General features: G+C 39.4%; 1 protein-coding gene across 1 annotated transcript; it reads right to left on the reverse strand.

Annotated features, from left to right (window-relative positions):
• Nucleotides 1–346: 346 nt before the first annotated feature.
• On the reverse strand, nt 347–17,829 carry LOC125241529 (mediator of RNA polymerase II transcription subunit 23). Its single transcript, XM_048150056.1, has 18 exons — nt 17,683–17,829; nt 17,195–17,439; nt 15,356–15,488; nt 14,084–14,266; nt 12,897–13,669; nt 12,161–12,561; nt 11,517–11,691; nt 10,890–11,059; nt 10,255–10,373; nt 9,464–9,651; nt 9,152–9,332; nt 8,916–9,061; nt 8,392–8,615; nt 5,626–5,865; nt 4,317–4,578; nt 3,135–3,317; nt 2,360–2,566; nt 347–1,651 (listed from the first exon to the last, which is right to left on the reverse strand). Exons 1-18 carry the CDS (start codon nt 17,752–17,754, stop codon nt 1,513–1,515), a joined length of 4,041 nt encoding a protein of 1,346 aa, XP_048006013.1. The 5' UTR covers nt 17,755–17,829; the 3' UTR covers nt 347–1,512.
• Between the last annotated feature and the right edge of the window lie 1,583 nt (nt 17,830–19,412).

Raw genomic sequence — 19,412 nt, forward strand, 5'->3', positions numbered from 1 at the left:
TTGAAAACAATATTAATTATTGACCATAGAATTACAGTTAAACCAGAATGAGTAGTTAGGTCAAAAAGTGTGTCCACATGAGAGGTCATTGTTTGGGCTGGTGTCCCTCTCGCACTTACTGACAATGTCAACATTATTCAGTGACGTCATCACTGTCATACATTGGGGATACCAGTCAATTTTCAAAGTTACTACCAAATCTACTAATACCCATTTGAACATATTTTTTAATTATACAAATCTTTGATTTATTATCATCAAAATAATGACATTATAATTATTTTCCAATTCTTTGAAATATATCGAAACCCTAGTTTGAATATAACACTAAAATAATATAAGAAGTTATAAAGTAAGGTAATATACAGATAAAAATACTACTACTATGGTAACCTCATTAACACTGGCCACACGTGCGAGAGGGACACCAGCCCAAACAATGCCCTCTCATGTGGATCGTTTTCGCTAGTCTAATACGATTACCTTTCTATTTCAGTGATAAGGTTCAATTTAGTATGGCAAAAAATGTGATTCCACAATCTAGTTTAATAATTCTAGATCTATGATATTGACCAGTTAAAATACAACCATTGTAAAAAGCATATTTATGTTCAGTAGTAAAAGTAATACACGCTAATTTCTGTATAAGAAATTCAGCTTGAAAGACTTGTAGTAGTCGAGTCGACATGCATCTTAAATTAAAAAATCTAATATAGCTTATATGTTAACCAAAACATAAGAAATACACTCATAAAAATTGAAAAAAAAAATATGCAGACGTTGCACTTTGGATAACAAACACATTGACTGAAATGACTCCATAAACGAACTAATTGCCCATATTCGATCAAAGTAAATAAAAACTATAGGAAGAAAGAGCTAAAAAAAAGATGAAGACGCATTCGTTGATACGGACTTCAGTCTTTTTATCTCTCATTGCATAGATACGGGAAATGTTTATATTATAGCCCAACTGTCTACTCGGAGCTGAGCTAGACGGTGTTGATCTACTCCACGTCCATCAGGCCGATAGTCAGCGGGCCCAAGCCCATATGAGCTATTCTCAGGGCCACACAGCAACCACAGTTAGCAGACATATTCACCGTCACGCAGTCTATGGAAATGCCAATACAAAACATTTAGACGCTAAAGGTAACGGACGGTTTGGTGCAACCGCCCCTGCGTTTTCACTTAGGGTTCTGAGCAAGCATTCGTTCGTTCGTGCGCAGATGAAAACACTTGACTTCCATACTTTAATCGGCGCAGGAACGAACGAATGCTCGCTCAGAACTGTTCAGACAGGCAAGTACGGTCGCGAGATAAACGATAAAACGTCAGGCTTGCCCTTTCGCACTGTTTGTAAGTGTGATAGGGACTCACCGGTACTATAAAGCTTATCCCTCTAGTGTGCTACGCCCGCAGAACGCTATTAGTTTAAAACGTCTACAGCCGGGCCGTCTACTCTGAGCTGGAGCTGGAGCTAGACGGCGTGTAGCTGTAGTAGTCGTTCTGCTAGGCGGTGTTGATCTGCTCCACGTTGAGGTGCGTGATGAAGCGCAGTCGCATCTGGAGCGCGGGCCGCAGTTTGCGGATCACGGTCTCCACTTCGCTCTTGAGCGTGTCGCCGACGAACATGTATTTTATGTGGTAGCTGGTTTGTTGGTTAAGGACATTGTTGAGATTCATTAAATATAAACAAAAAGATATTTGTCTGTGTTTAAGTGCAGATACAGACAGACTGCAACCGCCGGCGGAAGTGGCTGTTGGTAGTGTTGGTGTGCAGTTATCATCCAAGTTGCAGTTGGGTTGCAGTCTTGTACCGTTTCTTATTTTTAGGGTTCCGTACCAAAAAGGTACAAAAGGAACCCTTATGGTGGGACGCATCAGACCCATAAGCATACCAAAAAAAATCGGAAAAAATCAAGACGCTTAAGTACCTACAAAGCTATAATTTTGTACAAAATCACTGATACTTTTTTATACTGGTCTAATGTAGTACATAATTCTATGGTCACTTTCGGCCGCCATCATCAGATACGATCTGTGCCAAGGTCGAGTCAAACCAAACACAAGGAGATAATGCTACCACCACAGTATAAAACCAGTAATAATTCTTCTAACAAATTTTGCGCCGCGCGGTTTGTCCTTGAATAGCGCTCGCACGCAGCGAGGTGCAGAGAGTACATGTGGAAACGGACGATTGCGGTCGCGCCAGTACGCGCCTCGCCGCGTGGCGCTGCCAAGGTCGCGCGCGGCGCGTGCTATAAAGCCAAACACCGAGGGAGATTCACTACTGGGTCGTCCTTATACTGTGCTGCCACCTACCCATATATCTCTAAATACGTTGTAAAAAGGATACAGCAAGTCGCATATAGGATCAATGTACTGCAGATGCGGCTGCGTCTTGTCGATGTGCGCGAGCAGCTCGTAGAGCGCGATGGTGATGTCCATGACGGCGCGCGTCACGTCCGCGTTGAAGCGCTGCAGGAACGGCCCCACCAGGTGGCACAGGAACACCAGCTGCGTCTCCGTGTGGATCTCGGGGGACAGCTTCTCTTTCACGAACCTGGAAGATAATATCGTGAAATGGGGTAAATATGGAAGGCCGGGGTAAATGTAGCTTGGCAAAAAACAGTAGAAATGGAATTAATTTTTTTTATCATAAAACACTTGACAGTTCTCATACAAAAGTGACAGAATAGTAGCCACATGCGAAACGGTTTACATAGACAGTGGCGCCCCATTATTATCTACTCTTTTACTAAAAACACTCACATAAAATACTTCCTAACGAAACTTTACATACGTAACTTAATCGATCTTTACGTTGCCTATCAAGACTTGGTGGGCAACATCAGTTATCGTACAAAAAACATTATTATTATTATTATTTGTCAAGGCGATAAGGCGTGCTCAGATATGTTTGCGCACCCCGGCCGTTCGATATATTTGATGGCTGTACACATGAACATACTCACTGAGGGTCCTACATGATCTGCCCGGCGCCCGCGTAGTACCAGACGGCGTGAGCTAACGGGACAGACTACCTAGTCGTTTTGACCGAGTTCGTTTGGCACGCTAATTAGATGCGTTTGCTTGATCTGTGGTTTATATGAAATCTGTGGTACACTCACTGAGGAACCTGCATGATCTGTCCGGCGCCCGCGTGGTACCAGACGGCGTGAGCCAGCGCCAGCGTGAGGCTGTACTTGTTCTCGAGCATGGCGTCGTTGGTGGTGGCCAGGTTGAACAGCTGGAATGGCGAGTGCTGGTACGGCCACTCTGTCATGTCGCTGTGGGTCATGGCTTCCAGTATCCTGGAGAAATAAAATAGTGAGTGGAGTGGAGTCCCTCCGCGCGGAAGAAATTAATCTTCGTAACATAACCTTTAAAACATTCTGTCCAGTGACTGTCAGTTTTCTGCGTTCAGTTACTTCCATCTTTTTACTGTTTTGAATATTTTACATTGGTAATTGCTCAAATTATTGAGAAAACGAACATAAACTCACGAAATGCGGACAAGTTTAAGAGTTTCACTTCAAAAATTAGCATAGCATCAGTCTAGCATTTTTTCAAAATTCGAGTTGGCAGTCGCATTAGAAGTTTCACTTCAAACAAAGTATTTTGTAGGGGATTATTAGGGCAATATCTATATCTCTACTAATATTATAATTGGACGTAGTTACGCAGAAACGATCCAATCCATCTGAAATTGTCATTGAAATGAAAGACTTTTGTTTTTCATACAAGGTCTAAAACTTAATGACAACTTCATGTGGATTGGAACGTTTCTGGGTGAATCAACTTTTTCTTGCCTGTTATTACCATGGTTACAGTCCCCTGAGTCACGCTGGTTTTATGCAAAATTATGCTACTTAAACTATGCAAACATGCATTTTTCTAATGTTAACAAGCCCTTTACTTAATTTGTCACCTACAAACATGGACTACATGCATGCTTGCATAATTTCAGTAGCATAATTTTGCATAAAATCAGCGTGACTCAGGGGACCGTAACCATGGCAATAACAGGCAAGAAAAAGTTGATTCACCCTTCTGCGTAACTAAGTACCTCCAATTGGAAAAGTAACTCTGTTTGGTGTAGTGTGTAGTGCAGTTCCATGCAGGATACGTACAAGACAAGATAGCAGTGGCGGAGCGTCGATACAACTCGATTCCTAACGGGTTCCCCAAAATTCTCTAGTATCTGTAGAAGTCCATACAAAACAGATTCCAAAAACCCCTCCGGCTTTACCAACGAAAATTTTCACGCCCCGCCCCGCCACTGCAAGATAGTATAAAGTATTAAGACTTACCTATCATGAATGACAGTCCAGTAAGCATCAGGCAGAGCAGCCATTATTAGTCCTATCGCGTTGATCCAGAGTTGGATCTTGGTCGCCGGTATGACCACAAAGCCCTTAGTGACCACGTCGAGCAAATTATTGCCAACAACATCGGGTGCCATTGGTAGTGACATGAGTTCTACGCAAGTCACATAAAGGGAGTGTGCCGACGGATTCGGGAACTCGTTGAATCGCCAGTCGGTGTTCGGGAAGTGGGATACGCCTGTCATTGCTGGGGGATTGTTCAGGAAATATACAAAGAGGTGCATTGGCGAAAGAAATAAAAAAAAATGTTATTAACCGTTTTGACAAATCATTCACAAAGCATTTTCAAAAACTCATTAAGTAGCTTTTATGTTATCATGTCGACTACGTGACAACTACATAATATGTACTAATAAGTCACAGAAATTTATAATGAGTAGGAACTAGCGTTAAAAGCTTGCGACTTCGGAGTTCATGTGTTAAAACGTCGGATGGAGGACGCCGTACTACTACCAATAAGGCCTAGTTTTTTCCTGGGTTGATATTTATCCACAGTTTCATATATTATCGACAAACGAACACGTAGCTCTCACGAACCCTGTCAAATTAAAAAAAAAATAGGCTTATTCATGGCAACAGACTAGCCGAGGCGAAAATGTGGCCTACGATGGAACCTCGCCTAGAAAGGGAACCTGTTCACTTTTGATTCTAAGGTTGCTGGGTAATATGAGGTGTGAATTCCACTCCTTGGCAATAAAGAAGCAAAGCGCTTCGTGCCAATTGTTGCAATATGTAGATATTGCAACAATTTGCACGTGAAAGTAAAATCCGGCCGAGAGTCTAACTTTGAGTATATAGAACTCGTGAAAACATCTCCTTTTAGAATAGAATGAACATTTATTCGTGAACATACACATAATGACAACAAGAAAGAAAGGCCTGGCCACGAAATGGCTTCATCTCAGCGTGTTGCTGATAGCTTCCAGCGCTGATCTTCAGATGAGACTCATCATTCGCCTGCCCTTATCTCATTGATTTGGGGTCGGCGCAGCATGTCTTCCGCTTCCATACCTCCCTATCATTCGTCATCTGAGTCATCTCATCATTCACTTGCTTTCGCTTCATATCATCTCTCACACAATCCATCCACCTTTTCCTCGGTTTTCCTCTCCCGTTACTTCCTTCCACACTCATTCGCAATGCCTTTCTGGTCACATGACTTTCACCCCTTTCTTTCATGATCTTCAGATGAGACTATATTAAGTGAGAAAGATTTTTTAATTCAAAAGGATACTGTCAACCATCCTGTTAACCAGGCTGAGGTAGTAGTTGAGGTCGGGCGTCCAGGGCGTGGTGTCCGCGTCCGGCTTGACCAGGTACGCCTGGAACGCGTCCGTGGTGGCCCAGCCGGCGGGCCGCACGTCCTTGAGCGACCCCAGCACGGCGTTCACCAGCTTGCGCTTCAGCGGCGGCTTGTCGCGCAGCTTCGTCTCGTAGTAGTGCAGCGTGTTGTACAGGAAGGTTACTGGCCGGTCTGGCAAATAGAGTAAGGCTTAGGGCCAGTTACATCAAACCGTCTGTCACCGTTAACCCATAAATGCATGATTTTTTCTTTCAACGAGATATTAATATATATGATAGACAATGATTTTCTGACTCTGGGAAAAATAATAAAAAAAATATTTAATATCGATTTTTATACTATATCAGCGTTAGAAGTTAAATATGTCAAATCTTATTTATACAAATATATCGTAATTGGTAAGTTTTATTTTTAAAAAATTACTACTATTAAAAAGGTACACTATTTGTGGAACCTCTATGATAAAATGTTTAAACATAAACTAGTAACTAACTCCGAAAAAATCAGCCTAAATAACATACTAAAAATCGCCATCGTCCTGTTTTTTCACACTCTTCCGCCATTTCATCTTAATCCTTAAATATTTAATAAATAGTAAATCATCATATTATTTAATTTATTTAATTGTTTATTAAATAATAATAAATAATGAATAATAATTAAGCAATAAATGATTTTGATTTTGGATAGCTACATATCGAGCCACGGGCCATCAAATATATGATGCATATATACATCACCATGCATTTAAGGGTTAAAGCGTTCGTTAAATTGTATTGTATGGAAGGTTCCATAGACGTCTGCTGCGTGACTATGATGTGTTTGTCAAATGTGGTTGATGCAACTGGCCCTTAAATTGGTTGCTTAATCTGTAACCTGCTATTGACCATTACAATAAATAAGTATTATAGGACAATCCATACTAATATTATAAATGCGAAAGTAACTCTGTCTGTCTGTCTGTCTGTCTGTCTGTCTGTCTGTTACGCTTTCCCGCTTAAACCACGCAACCGATTTTGATGAAATTTGGAACAGACAATCTTTAGATCCTGAGACAGAACATAGGCTACTTTTTATTTCGAAAAAAAGGGATGAAGGGGTTGAAAAAGAGGTTGAAAGTTTGATGTATGGGATTTCTTAATTATAAAAGATAAAACCATGAAACTTTACCATGAAACTTTATATTTTAGCACTTGATAAGAAATCATTAAACATATATTTAAAGTCACATACAGGTCGAACGCGATTAATTAACATTAAATAAACATGGTGTGAAATAAACATTAACTAAAAGCGGGTAGATTACATTTATTTGTCTACCCCGAACATTTATATAAATTAGTATCGGGTAGTTTTGTGTTGTTTACATCTCCGGTGACATTTTGCTGGGACGTCAATCTTCCGCGACCACGGCCAGTGCAACCTGGCCTAAACGTTGGGAAAAAAGGTAAAAATAATGTTAATTAATCGCGTTCGACCCTGTATGTGACTTTAAATATGTGTACAAAGCGCGAGAACTTAAAGTGTTATATCATTAAACATCTTGATAAGGGATAGGGATAGGGATAGGGATAGGGATAGCGATAGGGATAGCGATAGGGATAGCGATAGGGATAGCGTTAGCGATAGCGATAGCGATAGCGATAGCGATACGGATACGGATAATATGGGTATCGTTAGAGGGATACGGATAATCGGTCGGCGGTCTCTTACAATCAATGTGCTCTAAGACGATCGTTGTTTGCTTGCTTGAAGATTACGTTTGCGATAAGTATAAGCAAAATTTAAAAAATTGTAAGGGATAATTGAAAAAAGTACTTTTTACCCACCGATCATAGTGTCGAAATACGGGCTATGTGGGATGTTTATAAAGGTTTCCCCAGCGTATATAGAATTACCTACGCTGTGGTCTATCTGTAATATTTCTACAATCATTGCAAGCAAAAGTATTATGTGCAATCAAAATAATCGCAGATAAATATACCTACAGAGAAACCTAAGGATCCAAATGAAAATCTTAATGAATACTTTTATTACGCGGGCGAAGCCGCGGGTAAAAGCTAGTCTTATATAGATTGACGAAGCCCCAAGGTAAGCCCAAGAAAGCTTGTGTTACCCATGTACCTAGACAAGGATACACATAGACAATAGAAAATTTTAAAAACATAGAAAACAGTAACAATATCTGGACTCATCACACAAATACCGGGATTCAAATCCAGGACCATCGGCTTAGCAGGCAGCGTCGCTATCCACTAGGCCAGACCATTGAAATAAGGGAGACGAATTTAAAGAATATTATCACTATTGTTAAATGGCTGAATCCACATAAAAGTAACGTGAGTCACGACTTCATTGCGTGTTTATTTGAACTACAGTACAGCAGCAAATTAAGGGATCTATGCATATATCTGGAAAGTAACACTTATTTAGAGATAGATTATCGCTTGAACTTGCGTCGTGAATAAATAGAACATGCCTTATGCCTGATTTAGACGGCGTGTGAACTCGCATGCGATTTTAGTCACATTGCGGGCTGTTGATGTTACATACAATTTTGCACAGCCATCAAATACCGCAATGTAATAAAACTCGTATGCGAGATCTCGTACCGTCTAATTGGGCCCTTAAAATCGTGACTCGTGTTAGCCGCGGATTAACCCATATCATTACCTTTTTAGAAGTATAATGACTCACCGTGGAACTTGTAGAGGTAGCCCAGGTGCTCGAGCAGCTGCTCCAGGTTCTTGCTGACCTGCGGCGTCTCCAGGTGCCGGTGCACCACTATGTCCAGCACGGGAATGAACCGGAGACACACGTTGCTCAGGTACACGGGTATGGACCCACCGTACGCGCCACTGGCCTCCTCGGGCGCGAATTTCTCGGGGTACTTTCTGTGGAAGGCCAGGTGCTTGTCGTACCTGGCATTATTGAAGGTTTTATAAAATTAATCAGTTAAAAACTTAAATAGATCTGAACCCTAAAGTTTTACTGTGACACTCAAAACATTTTTATAATTTTAAAGTGAATCCGGTAATATATCGAATACCGCAAATACACATTGTAAGATGTATGACAATGCAATAACAGTAAGGCACCTCTGACTTGAACTGATGGGTGTACAAAGGAATTATGTCTCAATGTGGATTAGTTGTCAGAGTCAGACATAAAATATTGTATCTAAAACATTACATAAAGCTATCATGATTTTGTGACATTACCAGTTGTTCTGCTTCCAGTGTTCTGGCGAATTCTCCTTGACGAAGTCTTGCGCTCGGTTTCGGAGCTCGGAGCCTTTGAGTAGCAGAAGTTGGATGATGTACAGGCACACTTGGCTCTCGTTGCCATCGGGGTTTGGCCGCAGAACCTACACATACAAAATATAGGTAAAAGGTAACTTTGCACGGCACTCAAACTTCTTTTAGTGAACGTTAGTGTGCCTACCAAGTGTACTCACCAGACACAGCACGAGCCTGTCGATAGTAACGATGTTATACTTCCATATGATGTCATTAATGGCGTCGACGCACTTGTTGATGTGGGGCCCGCCGGCCGGGTTGGTCACTTCGTACACGAGGTAGTCGCAGAACTTGCGCAGGTGGGCTGAGAGCGCACGAGCGCCGATGCGTTCGAGGATTCTGCACACAAAAAAAAACTTATAGCTTGTTGCGTCAATTAGAATTGAGATTTTGTAGAACTATAAGACATTATTACGTATTTGGATATTTTTACGGCCTTCGAAGGGTACTATTTGACTACAATAACTTACTTGAAAGCGATAGGATTGATTCTGTTCGTGTCAAAGATCATCTTCCACAGCAGACAGAGGAACAGCGGCGTGCCGGGCACGGAGAAGTGCGATATGATGTCGTTGTCGTTCGCCATCGACGTCCACTTGCGGTACTCCTCTTCTACGGACTTCTTTAGCACTTGCTTATTTTCCTTGGGTGCTGGATTCTGTACGATAACAGGATTTAAAAGTTAATTTCAAATCGCCCGTACATAGTTCTATTTCGTAGCGTTCATCCCGATATCTGACCACGGCTCGTGAGAGCCAGGTAAGATCCGGCCGCGAACGAAGTTGTATGAAGTCTCGGCCAGCCATAGTCTCGGTCAGACCTTACAGTCAGGGGTCCGTTTTAGCAACTTATCTTAGGATCTGGCGTAAACACTGGTTTTACGAAAACGTCTGCCATATGACCATCAAACCCAAACTTAGATCCTATTGGGATTAGTCCGGTTTCCTCACGATGATTTCCTTTACCGAAAAACGACTGACAATATATTATCAAATGTCCGCGACTACCGAAGTGAAAAGTCGCACACTCCTGCCGCTAGGCCATAAGCGCTTCTCAAAAGACTCATATACATTATATCAATTTATGAGCGTATCAGGAATGTTATGTTATGAAAGTGAAAGAAGCGTAAGAGGTGTCAGGGATCTCAGCATTATTATTATGAATCATAGCAAAGTCTCTGCCTATCCGTTAGAGAAACAGTTACTATAATCATGTATGTTTGTTTTCGGTTAACAATAATTACCAGTAGTATTCAAGTTACCTGTGAGAAGAAGTCGACGAGCACCGGAGGGAAGCACTGCAGCGTGTGCTGTGACCACATGTGCGGCGTGTTCGTCATTATGGTGGTGAGCAACTCCTTCACCGCCGCTCCGTCGTTGGCTGCCAGGAAAACACATGATTATTAGGGCCACTTGCAACAACGAAAATGGAGGGTTAACCCACCATTTTATATGGAATTTGACAGTTGACAGCTCACTAATCCCGAGTTGTTTTGAAAATAAAACAAATCAAATGCAATTCTGTTCGAAATGAAAAAAAAAAAAATGTTGAATGCTATCAGTAGATTTAAAATAACCACTACAAATTATCATGAATTCTATTCAATGATGTCAGTTTATCGATAACTATAAGGATGATTTTTGCTTTTAAATAGCAAGCGAAAATGACGCCAAATCATGCCACGCATGTAATGCCAGCGGACATAGCAAACTAGTTCGATAGACTTTATCGCAACGGTGCTTCCCTATCGCACTTATAAATAGTGCGAAAAGGACGGCTTGACGTCATATGGTTCATCACGCAACTATGCTTGCCTGCCAGTCATGTAATATTCAGATTTTGCAGATTATGTATGGATATGAGGTAGCTGGCAGCTGTGCAAGATTGACGACTAACCTGTCCCGCTCATGTAGATGCCCCTCGCCAGAGTTAGCACCAGCACTCGGTTCAGTTCCTCGTTGTCTTGAGACACGAGTGACTTCGGCTCGGACACCACTCGCGACATCTGTAGTTGCACGCCCGAACTGCCCAGACTTGTGATCAGTCGTAGCGCGGTGCTTTCGAAACTGAAATCAAAATATGTAAAAATATACATTTAGCAGGGTTTATTTTCCAGACACTTCCACAATGTTAAAAACTTCACGGACCCCCATCAAATAGGCTTGTGTGCAGGGAATCGTGTCTTTTGTACTATTAGTACATGTACTAACATGTACTAATAGTACAAAACACACGATTCCCTGCACTGTACTAGACCGAACTACTCCCAAATGATTCTGCTCTCTAGTACATTTAGTACACTCACACATGCGCAACAGAATGGGAGCAAAAGGAGCGAAGAGCCGAGAAGTGACAATGACAGCAAAGCGAACCCTGTGATCCGACCACAACCGAACTGGAACCGACTGACTCGGACCGAGAGCGCGCGAAAACGGCTGATCAGCGCTCGGCTAGTACGAACGAGCGTTACTGTACGGGAGGGCACACACTACAGATACAATATCCAGTTTGTCTATATCTTACCAGAGCTGCAGCTGCGTCTGGTTGGCCTGCGGGTACGCGGCCAGCGAGTGTATGTTGGAGAGCAGCGTGACCTTGTAGTGCGGCTGGATGTGGTGGATGCGGTATGAGAACATGTCCAGAAGGTTATGGAGGATGCCCCACGCTTGCGACTTGAACACGTTCGGGAGCAGTTGGACTGTCGACAAGATTATGTAAATTAATCTTTGGCACACGTCAAGGGAGGTCGTGTTCATTTCTTGGATTCAGTTTGCCATTGGTCTGACTTCAGACTTAATTTTTAACTTTATTGAACGACACTTTATTGAATTTAGTATGGTTTCCGACCACTTAAAAACACACACAATAACCTTAGGCACACGAGTTCAAGGAGACTTATGTATGTGCCAATTTTTTTTAAACTTGCAGTTATTTTTGCTGCAAAAAGGTATTTGACTGATTTACTTTTATAAATACCTTTGGTAAGTATAGAAATTAAATCTAGTAGGTAACCACTTTAACGTTTTTAGTTCTAAATTGAATAACTACAACTAATTTTGCGAGAGTAAAAAGAGAGTAGAATTATAATAGAACATTAAAGGTTCACAGACGCCATCTGAAGTGTTGTATTATAAAGCTACTCTCCATAACGATCGATCGACACTCACTAACGAAACCTTTGATTCCCAGCGACTCGATCTCCGTGTAGACCAGGAGCCGGCTGTACGTCTCGACGAGCGCCGGCGCCATCATGCTACTCCCCGGTATACTTGTCTTGTTCTGCGCCAGCTTCGCCACGTGCGTCACTATCGAATGGATCAGAGACATTTTACAGTGCAACGTCAAACTATCCAGTATGCACATAGACAAAGGCACTGTAGGCAACGGCGTCCCGGGATTCCCGTTGGACAAAGCTTTCTGACTGCCGAAGAGCGTCTCTATAATGATGCCCATGGGCCGTGCGTAGTACTCTTGGTTGGTGGAATACGCGTTACAAAGCAGAGCTATGCGGTAGTCTGAACCCATGAGGTTTGGTGTATTGTTCGATGTCATGAAGTGCTGTAGGAAGCTGAAACGATATATAAATTATCAAATTGACATAAGTTTGAACACAACTGCACGCATTGAAGCATAAACTTCGTAAAAACTGGTCAGTTCATATGAGAAATACATGGCGATCCAGTAGCGTTTCTACATATTTTCTTTTCCTACTTACTACGTACTTTTGAAATTATAAGTAGAAAAAAAAATGTTCATAATGGTTAAATAATAAACAGAAGAGAGTAGTAGTAACGTTGCTAACGGTAGGTATCATCATCGATCGTAATGCAATAAAGCAAATCACTAAAATCGACACGACATTATTTCTAAGCAATAAAATAAAGTATTTAATAAAGTACTTACTCATATTGCACTTTTAGGTTTTGTGGCATAGGCATTGTTTTATGTTCCGACTCCGCTTTTTTCAACAAGTGCATCCAAATGCACACCACCGCCATTTGATGCGTGCAGTGGGCCCTCGTACAGTCGGGGACAGGCAGCGGCTCCTTCTCCGGATACAATAGTTCGTGTAGCTTTATTATGGGCAAAAAGTTTGACAGCGGATTCCTTTGTATACTCCCAGAGATAAACTGAAGCAGCACCCACATCAAGTGATCTCTGCCTTTCCTCATATCGTGTCCGATCAGTTTGTTGTGAAGCCCCATTACTATATTGGGAAATGAGGCAAATTGAAAGAGTATTAAATAAATAACTTGTGATGAGAGGTGTAACCAGCACCAGTGCGTTGAAGACATTTCGTCGTCTTCGCTTTCCTGTTCGCTTTTCTCCATGGCTAGGATCATTAGTTCGACTAGTTGATCTTCCAGAGCGATGCAACGCTGCTTATGCTGCTTTTGCAATCCCAGCATGGAACAGACCATGTCCCTGGAATATGGCTGCTGCAAAACATGTCTCAGTAGGCCTATTTGTGGCTTCAGTAATTTGTCGTCGTACGGCAGACTTCCTTTTAGTGAGAATTTTAATGTGGTTGGATCTAATCGCCAAGGGTTGACTAGGTGGTCTGCATAGCCAGAATATTCGACTACTGGCAGCATATGAGAGTGCCCAATAATCGACACCATCTGTGCACACGGCTTGAAGCTTTGGACAAAGCTTGTCAGCAGCTTCGCAAGTTGCTAAAAGCGAAAACAATGTTAAACAACACCTCAAGTGCCAGAAATTAAAGTACTGAAGTGTTATAGGTATTAAAGTATTAGTTAACCGGAGTAAAGTAGGTACACATTGGTTTTCTTTATCAGTATTTCAAGTTATTTAACATAATTATAGCTCCATGATACCTGAACCATGTTAGTAATATAGAGCTGTCCACAGAATTGCAATTAAATATCATGTAACTTTTCGTTGCATCCTACCTACAAACATTGATACGTGAAAGCTGTGAGTAGGGACGGCCTACCTAGATGTTTTGACTGAGTCCAGGCACGCTAAGTAGGCGCGTTTGCTTCATCTATCATAGATTACAGATAAAGCAATACAGGTATATGGAGCTGTCCCAACTACACTATGTACTAAGTAGGTATAATACATACCCAATGTGGCCAGTGATTATTGTCTGGGTAATCTTTCTGTATTTCCGTGACGATGAAGTAAGCGGGCAGCAGGGACGCGTTGCGGTCAAAGATATATTCTATAACATTGTACAGCGCTTTCATCTGAGCCATTGTGGATGAATTTAACCGCACTGGTAAAGTGTGCGCTTTTTCTCTACAGCCCTAGAACATAAAAATAAAGAGATACATAATATGGGATATATAAATATTGGGGGTATCTTACACAGATCAACCTTGACACTAGGCAATAATATACATATTTATTTGCACACATTACATGTTTAAAAATGTGTATGGTTACAGGAATATCTATGATTTCATTGAATGATAGGACTAACACCAATAGTACGTACACTAAAAGCACAGCTAAAAGCAAATCTGCCATAAAATTAAATGGTGGACTGGCAGATATGAGATATATAGGATCAGCCAGGGACATTAAAATTATCTTAACATGAATTTTATGATTGTCTTGATAGTTAGTGATTGATATTATATAGGTAATTTCATGTAGTAAATGAAAGTAACAATATTGAAGCAGATGCAAAATTGAATATTTGTTTACTGATTCATTTAACTTAACAATAATGCCATGAAATCAGTTACATGCTGCCAATCACATTTTGTTAAATACTTGTGGGCACTTTTGCGACCTTGGCTTGATTGCTACTATAATTATTATTATGTATGATGAGTGATGACTGTTAATGTTTCCTGATTAAACATGATTATCATTATGAAGAAAATGCAAAACCGGTCTGGCCTAATGACCTGCTAAGCAAATGGTCCTGGGTTTGTATCCCAATAAGACAATTTAGGTTTTTGATTAACACAGATTTATATATTTGTCCTTGTGTTAATTACATGTATACGTCTGCATCGCTTAGTGCCAGAGAGTACAAGTTATGTGTAGTGCATAGTTTAGGATGAGTTTGATCTGTGTAAGATATCTCTTATTATGTGTATTTTCTTTATTAAAAGAAATAAAGTTTCTTTTTTCTTGTTGAGTAAACATCACAATTTCTTCAAAGTTTTGATGTTTAAAACTTTCACTACCAGACAAAAAAATGGCGCACTACGTCTGAAACCAGTCGTAATTTATAACCCCGCCCGTCCGTTTGTCCCAGTGGGTTTTCCACTTCTCCGGCATCTGAGCAAAGTTCGCGAGTGCCCAGCACGCGGGTTCTTGGTTGCGAAAGTGATAAAATATCATTTACATACATTATTAAAATTATACAACAAACATCATACCTTCATGATCTCTCTGACGCCCTTGTAATCCACACCGCCTATAATTCTTCTGATCAAATTGAAACACTCAATCCAGTAATCCGCATTTTCATAGGAAAGTTTTTCACTAGTCAGAATGCAGTCACAGAGCATCCTGTAATATTAAATGGGTTAAAAGTCAAAATGAATAGGTGAGGTGTAAACTTTAAGAAAACATAAGATATTTTATATTACTGTAATTATTGAGAAAACGAGGGGAGGTCTTTGCCCAGCAGTGGGACAGAAAAGAGGCTAATTAAAAAAAATATATTGAGTAAGTACTTGGTTGTGAGAACAACCCTGAGATAAAAAAAAAACAACAAATACCTTTTTGTTTATAATACTGGACTTTAATTAGTCAATTGTATGGTGTTAACCTTAAAATATTTGTGATTTCTGAATTAAATTATCATAGCTAAAAATTGTTACAGAAATCATAGCAACCAAGATATATGTGAGTGTGGTTAGTAAAACGTCCCACTTTGTCGGTTACCATTAAGGCGAGATTTACTTGTATCTTTATATGAATAAACTGACAAAGCGGCTTTATAGCAATCAACAAAGTGGGATGTTTACCCATGCACACTTGCATGTTATTATCTTTTATCACTTATACAATGTTACCCATTGCAGAATGAACTAATTTAATCACATAATTAAATATGGGTATCATTCAGTTGTTAGTTGAATTGTAAGCTATTATAGTATGTCTACAAGAGTACCGAATATTGCCTCACATAATTACAGGGTTTGAGGATATATATCAATGGATATATCAAGATATATATCCGATATATATCGGATATATATCCAGCTAGGTTCGACGATATATATCAATGAATATAAATATCCGATATATATCTTTTTTTTAATAAATATTCCAATACAAAAATGGTTTTGAAAAATGTAACATTGTTAAAAAAACTTGTCTTTTGTGTTACTGTTTTTCTACAAAATTTTATGTTTTTTAGTACATTTTTCCTTATCTAAAGTAGTATTCATAAATAACGCAACAAAAAAATGAAATGCCTTCCATACAAAATGGATATATATCAAAGTTGATATATATCCGATATATATCATAAATATCCGATATTTTGATATTTATTATAAATATCGGATATTTTCGAACCCTGCATAATTAGGATAATACTAATTACTCTGTAATAAGTGTACACTGAGAATGTACAGTTAACCGATTGGAACCCTAGGCCACTCTACAACCATGTCAAAAAGACAAGCAGTAAGAGATTTCTTACAATCTGATTTATAACGTCACTATGACATAGTTCTACAGTGGCCTAGGGTTCCAATTGGTTGACTGTACTAAAAGGGCAGATGACTGATAATAATTTAATTCCTCATTTTATAACCTTGTAAACACATGTGGATGTGATCATCAAAAGATACTCTCTAAACTAAAACATCTCATTTACAAAAATTTAGACTTAGTTGTATGTATATTGATAGTGATGCTGTATGTCATGATTACTACATAGAGTTTAGTTTTCACTGATGGGTGAATTTTAATAAACTAATTTACCATACTAAAATGTGAAAGGCAAAGCCAAAAGTATTCATTGATAAAAACTGAAACCAGGCATAGCATGGAAAACCATTTATACATTCAGTAGTCAGATACTTTATTCAATTAATTTAGTAACAACATTATTTTCAATCCATGAATTACTTAGTCATTAAGCCAGACAGCCTGATTATAATGACAATATAAAATAGGAGTAATATAAGTGAGATTATTACTGAGTCAGACATAAGAACTCCTACTTGCAATTTTATTATAGAAATGTAAATTATACTTACCGAGCCTGTATTATATTTGTGTTAACTAAGTTTTCCATGAGTGTTAAAAGTTGCTTCATTTTGTGTCTGTTGGTGAGAACCGCAGTCAGCGTGAGGTACTGCCTGATGGCAGACTCCTGCACATCTGCACTGATTGTAGTCATGACTGCACATAGTTTTTTCTGATAGGTTGCTAACCTCTCATTCTCCTGGTCGGGTTTATAGACCAAGAAGCAGCTGAAGGCTTCTTCAACTGCTTCCACTCTCTACGAATAATAAACAATATTAATTTGACAAACTTGCGACAAGACTGTAAATCTTTGAATTGTATGATAAGACATATAAATAAACTAATAAAGTAAAAAATTAATACAGCAAGTACTGTATTATTAAATCACGACGTCCCCATTAAGCATGCCGTATAAATAGTTAGCTCTTTCTTGTATAAACATTTGATTATTTAAGAATAGTACACAACCACTATTCAACAAAACAAAAATAATTCTTACCAATATTTCATTGACTATGTTAGCAACCTGCGATTCCGCCATCGTAAAGTATAAGCTAGTGGCGGCTTTCATTAAGACATAATATGTTATTTACAGTTGCACGGTCAAAATTTAGTTCCACTTTATTGCAAACCGAAAGATGTGATGTACAAAATGTACATAGTACATATGTACTAAACTGATTGACAAATAAAATAGTAGATGTGTTATGTTTTTTTTTTAATGCTTCTAGTTAAATTGCCATCGACCATAGACATTATGGTAGTAAAGCAATGTATACATATAGTATTATTTTGTTGGTTGGCTATAAAAACTGATATTATAATTGATGTTTCTATTAATTGTTAAAATGTATGTTTAAACTGGTCACAAGTACAGCCGCGTAGCCTCTGGTATTTTAGCGTAAAATCACGTAAAATGAAGTTTCTGTTTCTCACCAAGCAACTTTGTTCTTGACCATGTAGAACATTCCTTAAAAAAATACTGGAAGCTGAATTCAATATTGTTAAAAAAAATGTCTTGTCTTTGGTATGAGCAATCACGGAAGTATAACTAAAGCATGGAAGCCATGCTAAAATAAGAGCTCGTTGACATGTATCTTACTCACACCACACTATTACCTTTTTTATATGAGCGAATGAGACAATATTCCACAACTTCTTTCGTTTTCTCGAACAAATGTGATGTCAAAACGGACCTGGGGTCCATTTATTATAAAATTAAATATACGTTTGTCATTTCAACTCGGTCTCCATCTTTGACAACTGTACATAGTCGTATTATATTGGTTCGAGTTTTTAGCGCGACTTCAATGGTCGTCTTGACGATATTTATTTATTTTGTGAAGATTTCTGATAGATCGTGGAAAAAATAGCTCAGTGTATATTTGTGATAGTTCAAGTTTCATTTCTGACTATATGGCTTGTGTGATCAAGTGTTGCAAATCACATTCAGGAAGAAAAGAAAACACGCAAGAGGTTATATCATTTCATCGGTAAGTTTCTTGAGTTTTTGATAATATTTATTGATACGACCTGGCAGAAATATAAATGTACATATTAGTAGTTTATACAATTCAAATCTTATTCAATTCTGTATAGATTTTTGCATATTTTTTGGAAGTTTTCTCAAACTCGGAAAGGTTATGTTTTTTAGCATAGTGATGTGATGTGTTTTATCGACCTTGCAATAATAACCTATCAATATTCATACCTTAAAAACGCCATCAATGATTATTGTTCTTTGTTATGATTCTCTTATTATTTAGCTATTTTACAAATTCAACTTTATATATTTCTTAGATTTCCGAAGAAGAAGACCGGAAACACGAAGTTCAAGGTGCGATGCTCGCAGTTCCTTTACTCCCAAGATTCCACCAAAAAGAAGGCCAAGAAGCTGAAATGGAGCAGGCCCCCAGATGTCTCCCCAGGCCCCGTAGCCGAATGGCATTTCTCCGACGCCAAACGAAAGCGATACGCCGCTGGCTCTGTCGCGCCAATACGCAAGCGCGATAGAGATAGATATCTACTAGCGCTTCGTTTCGTGAGCGTTTGTGCCATTCGGCTAGCCACCCAGATATCGTATCGTATTATATTAGATCAAATATCTCGGCGGTCGTCTGGCCGATTTTTAATTTAATTGTGTTTATTCCTGATAGATAGTTCATGATCCTGCTAAATTCTTATTTGTGATGTGTTCTAGTTCCTTGTGTGATTATGGCTTGTGTGATT

This window comes from Leguminivora glycinivorella, chromosome Z (assembly GCF_023078275.1).
Source record: "Leguminivora glycinivorella isolate SPB_JAAS2020 chromosome Z, LegGlyc_1.1, whole genome shotgun sequence".
Classification (NCBI taxonomy): domain Eukaryota; kingdom Metazoa; phylum Arthropoda; class Insecta; order Lepidoptera; family Tortricidae; genus Leguminivora; species Leguminivora glycinivorella.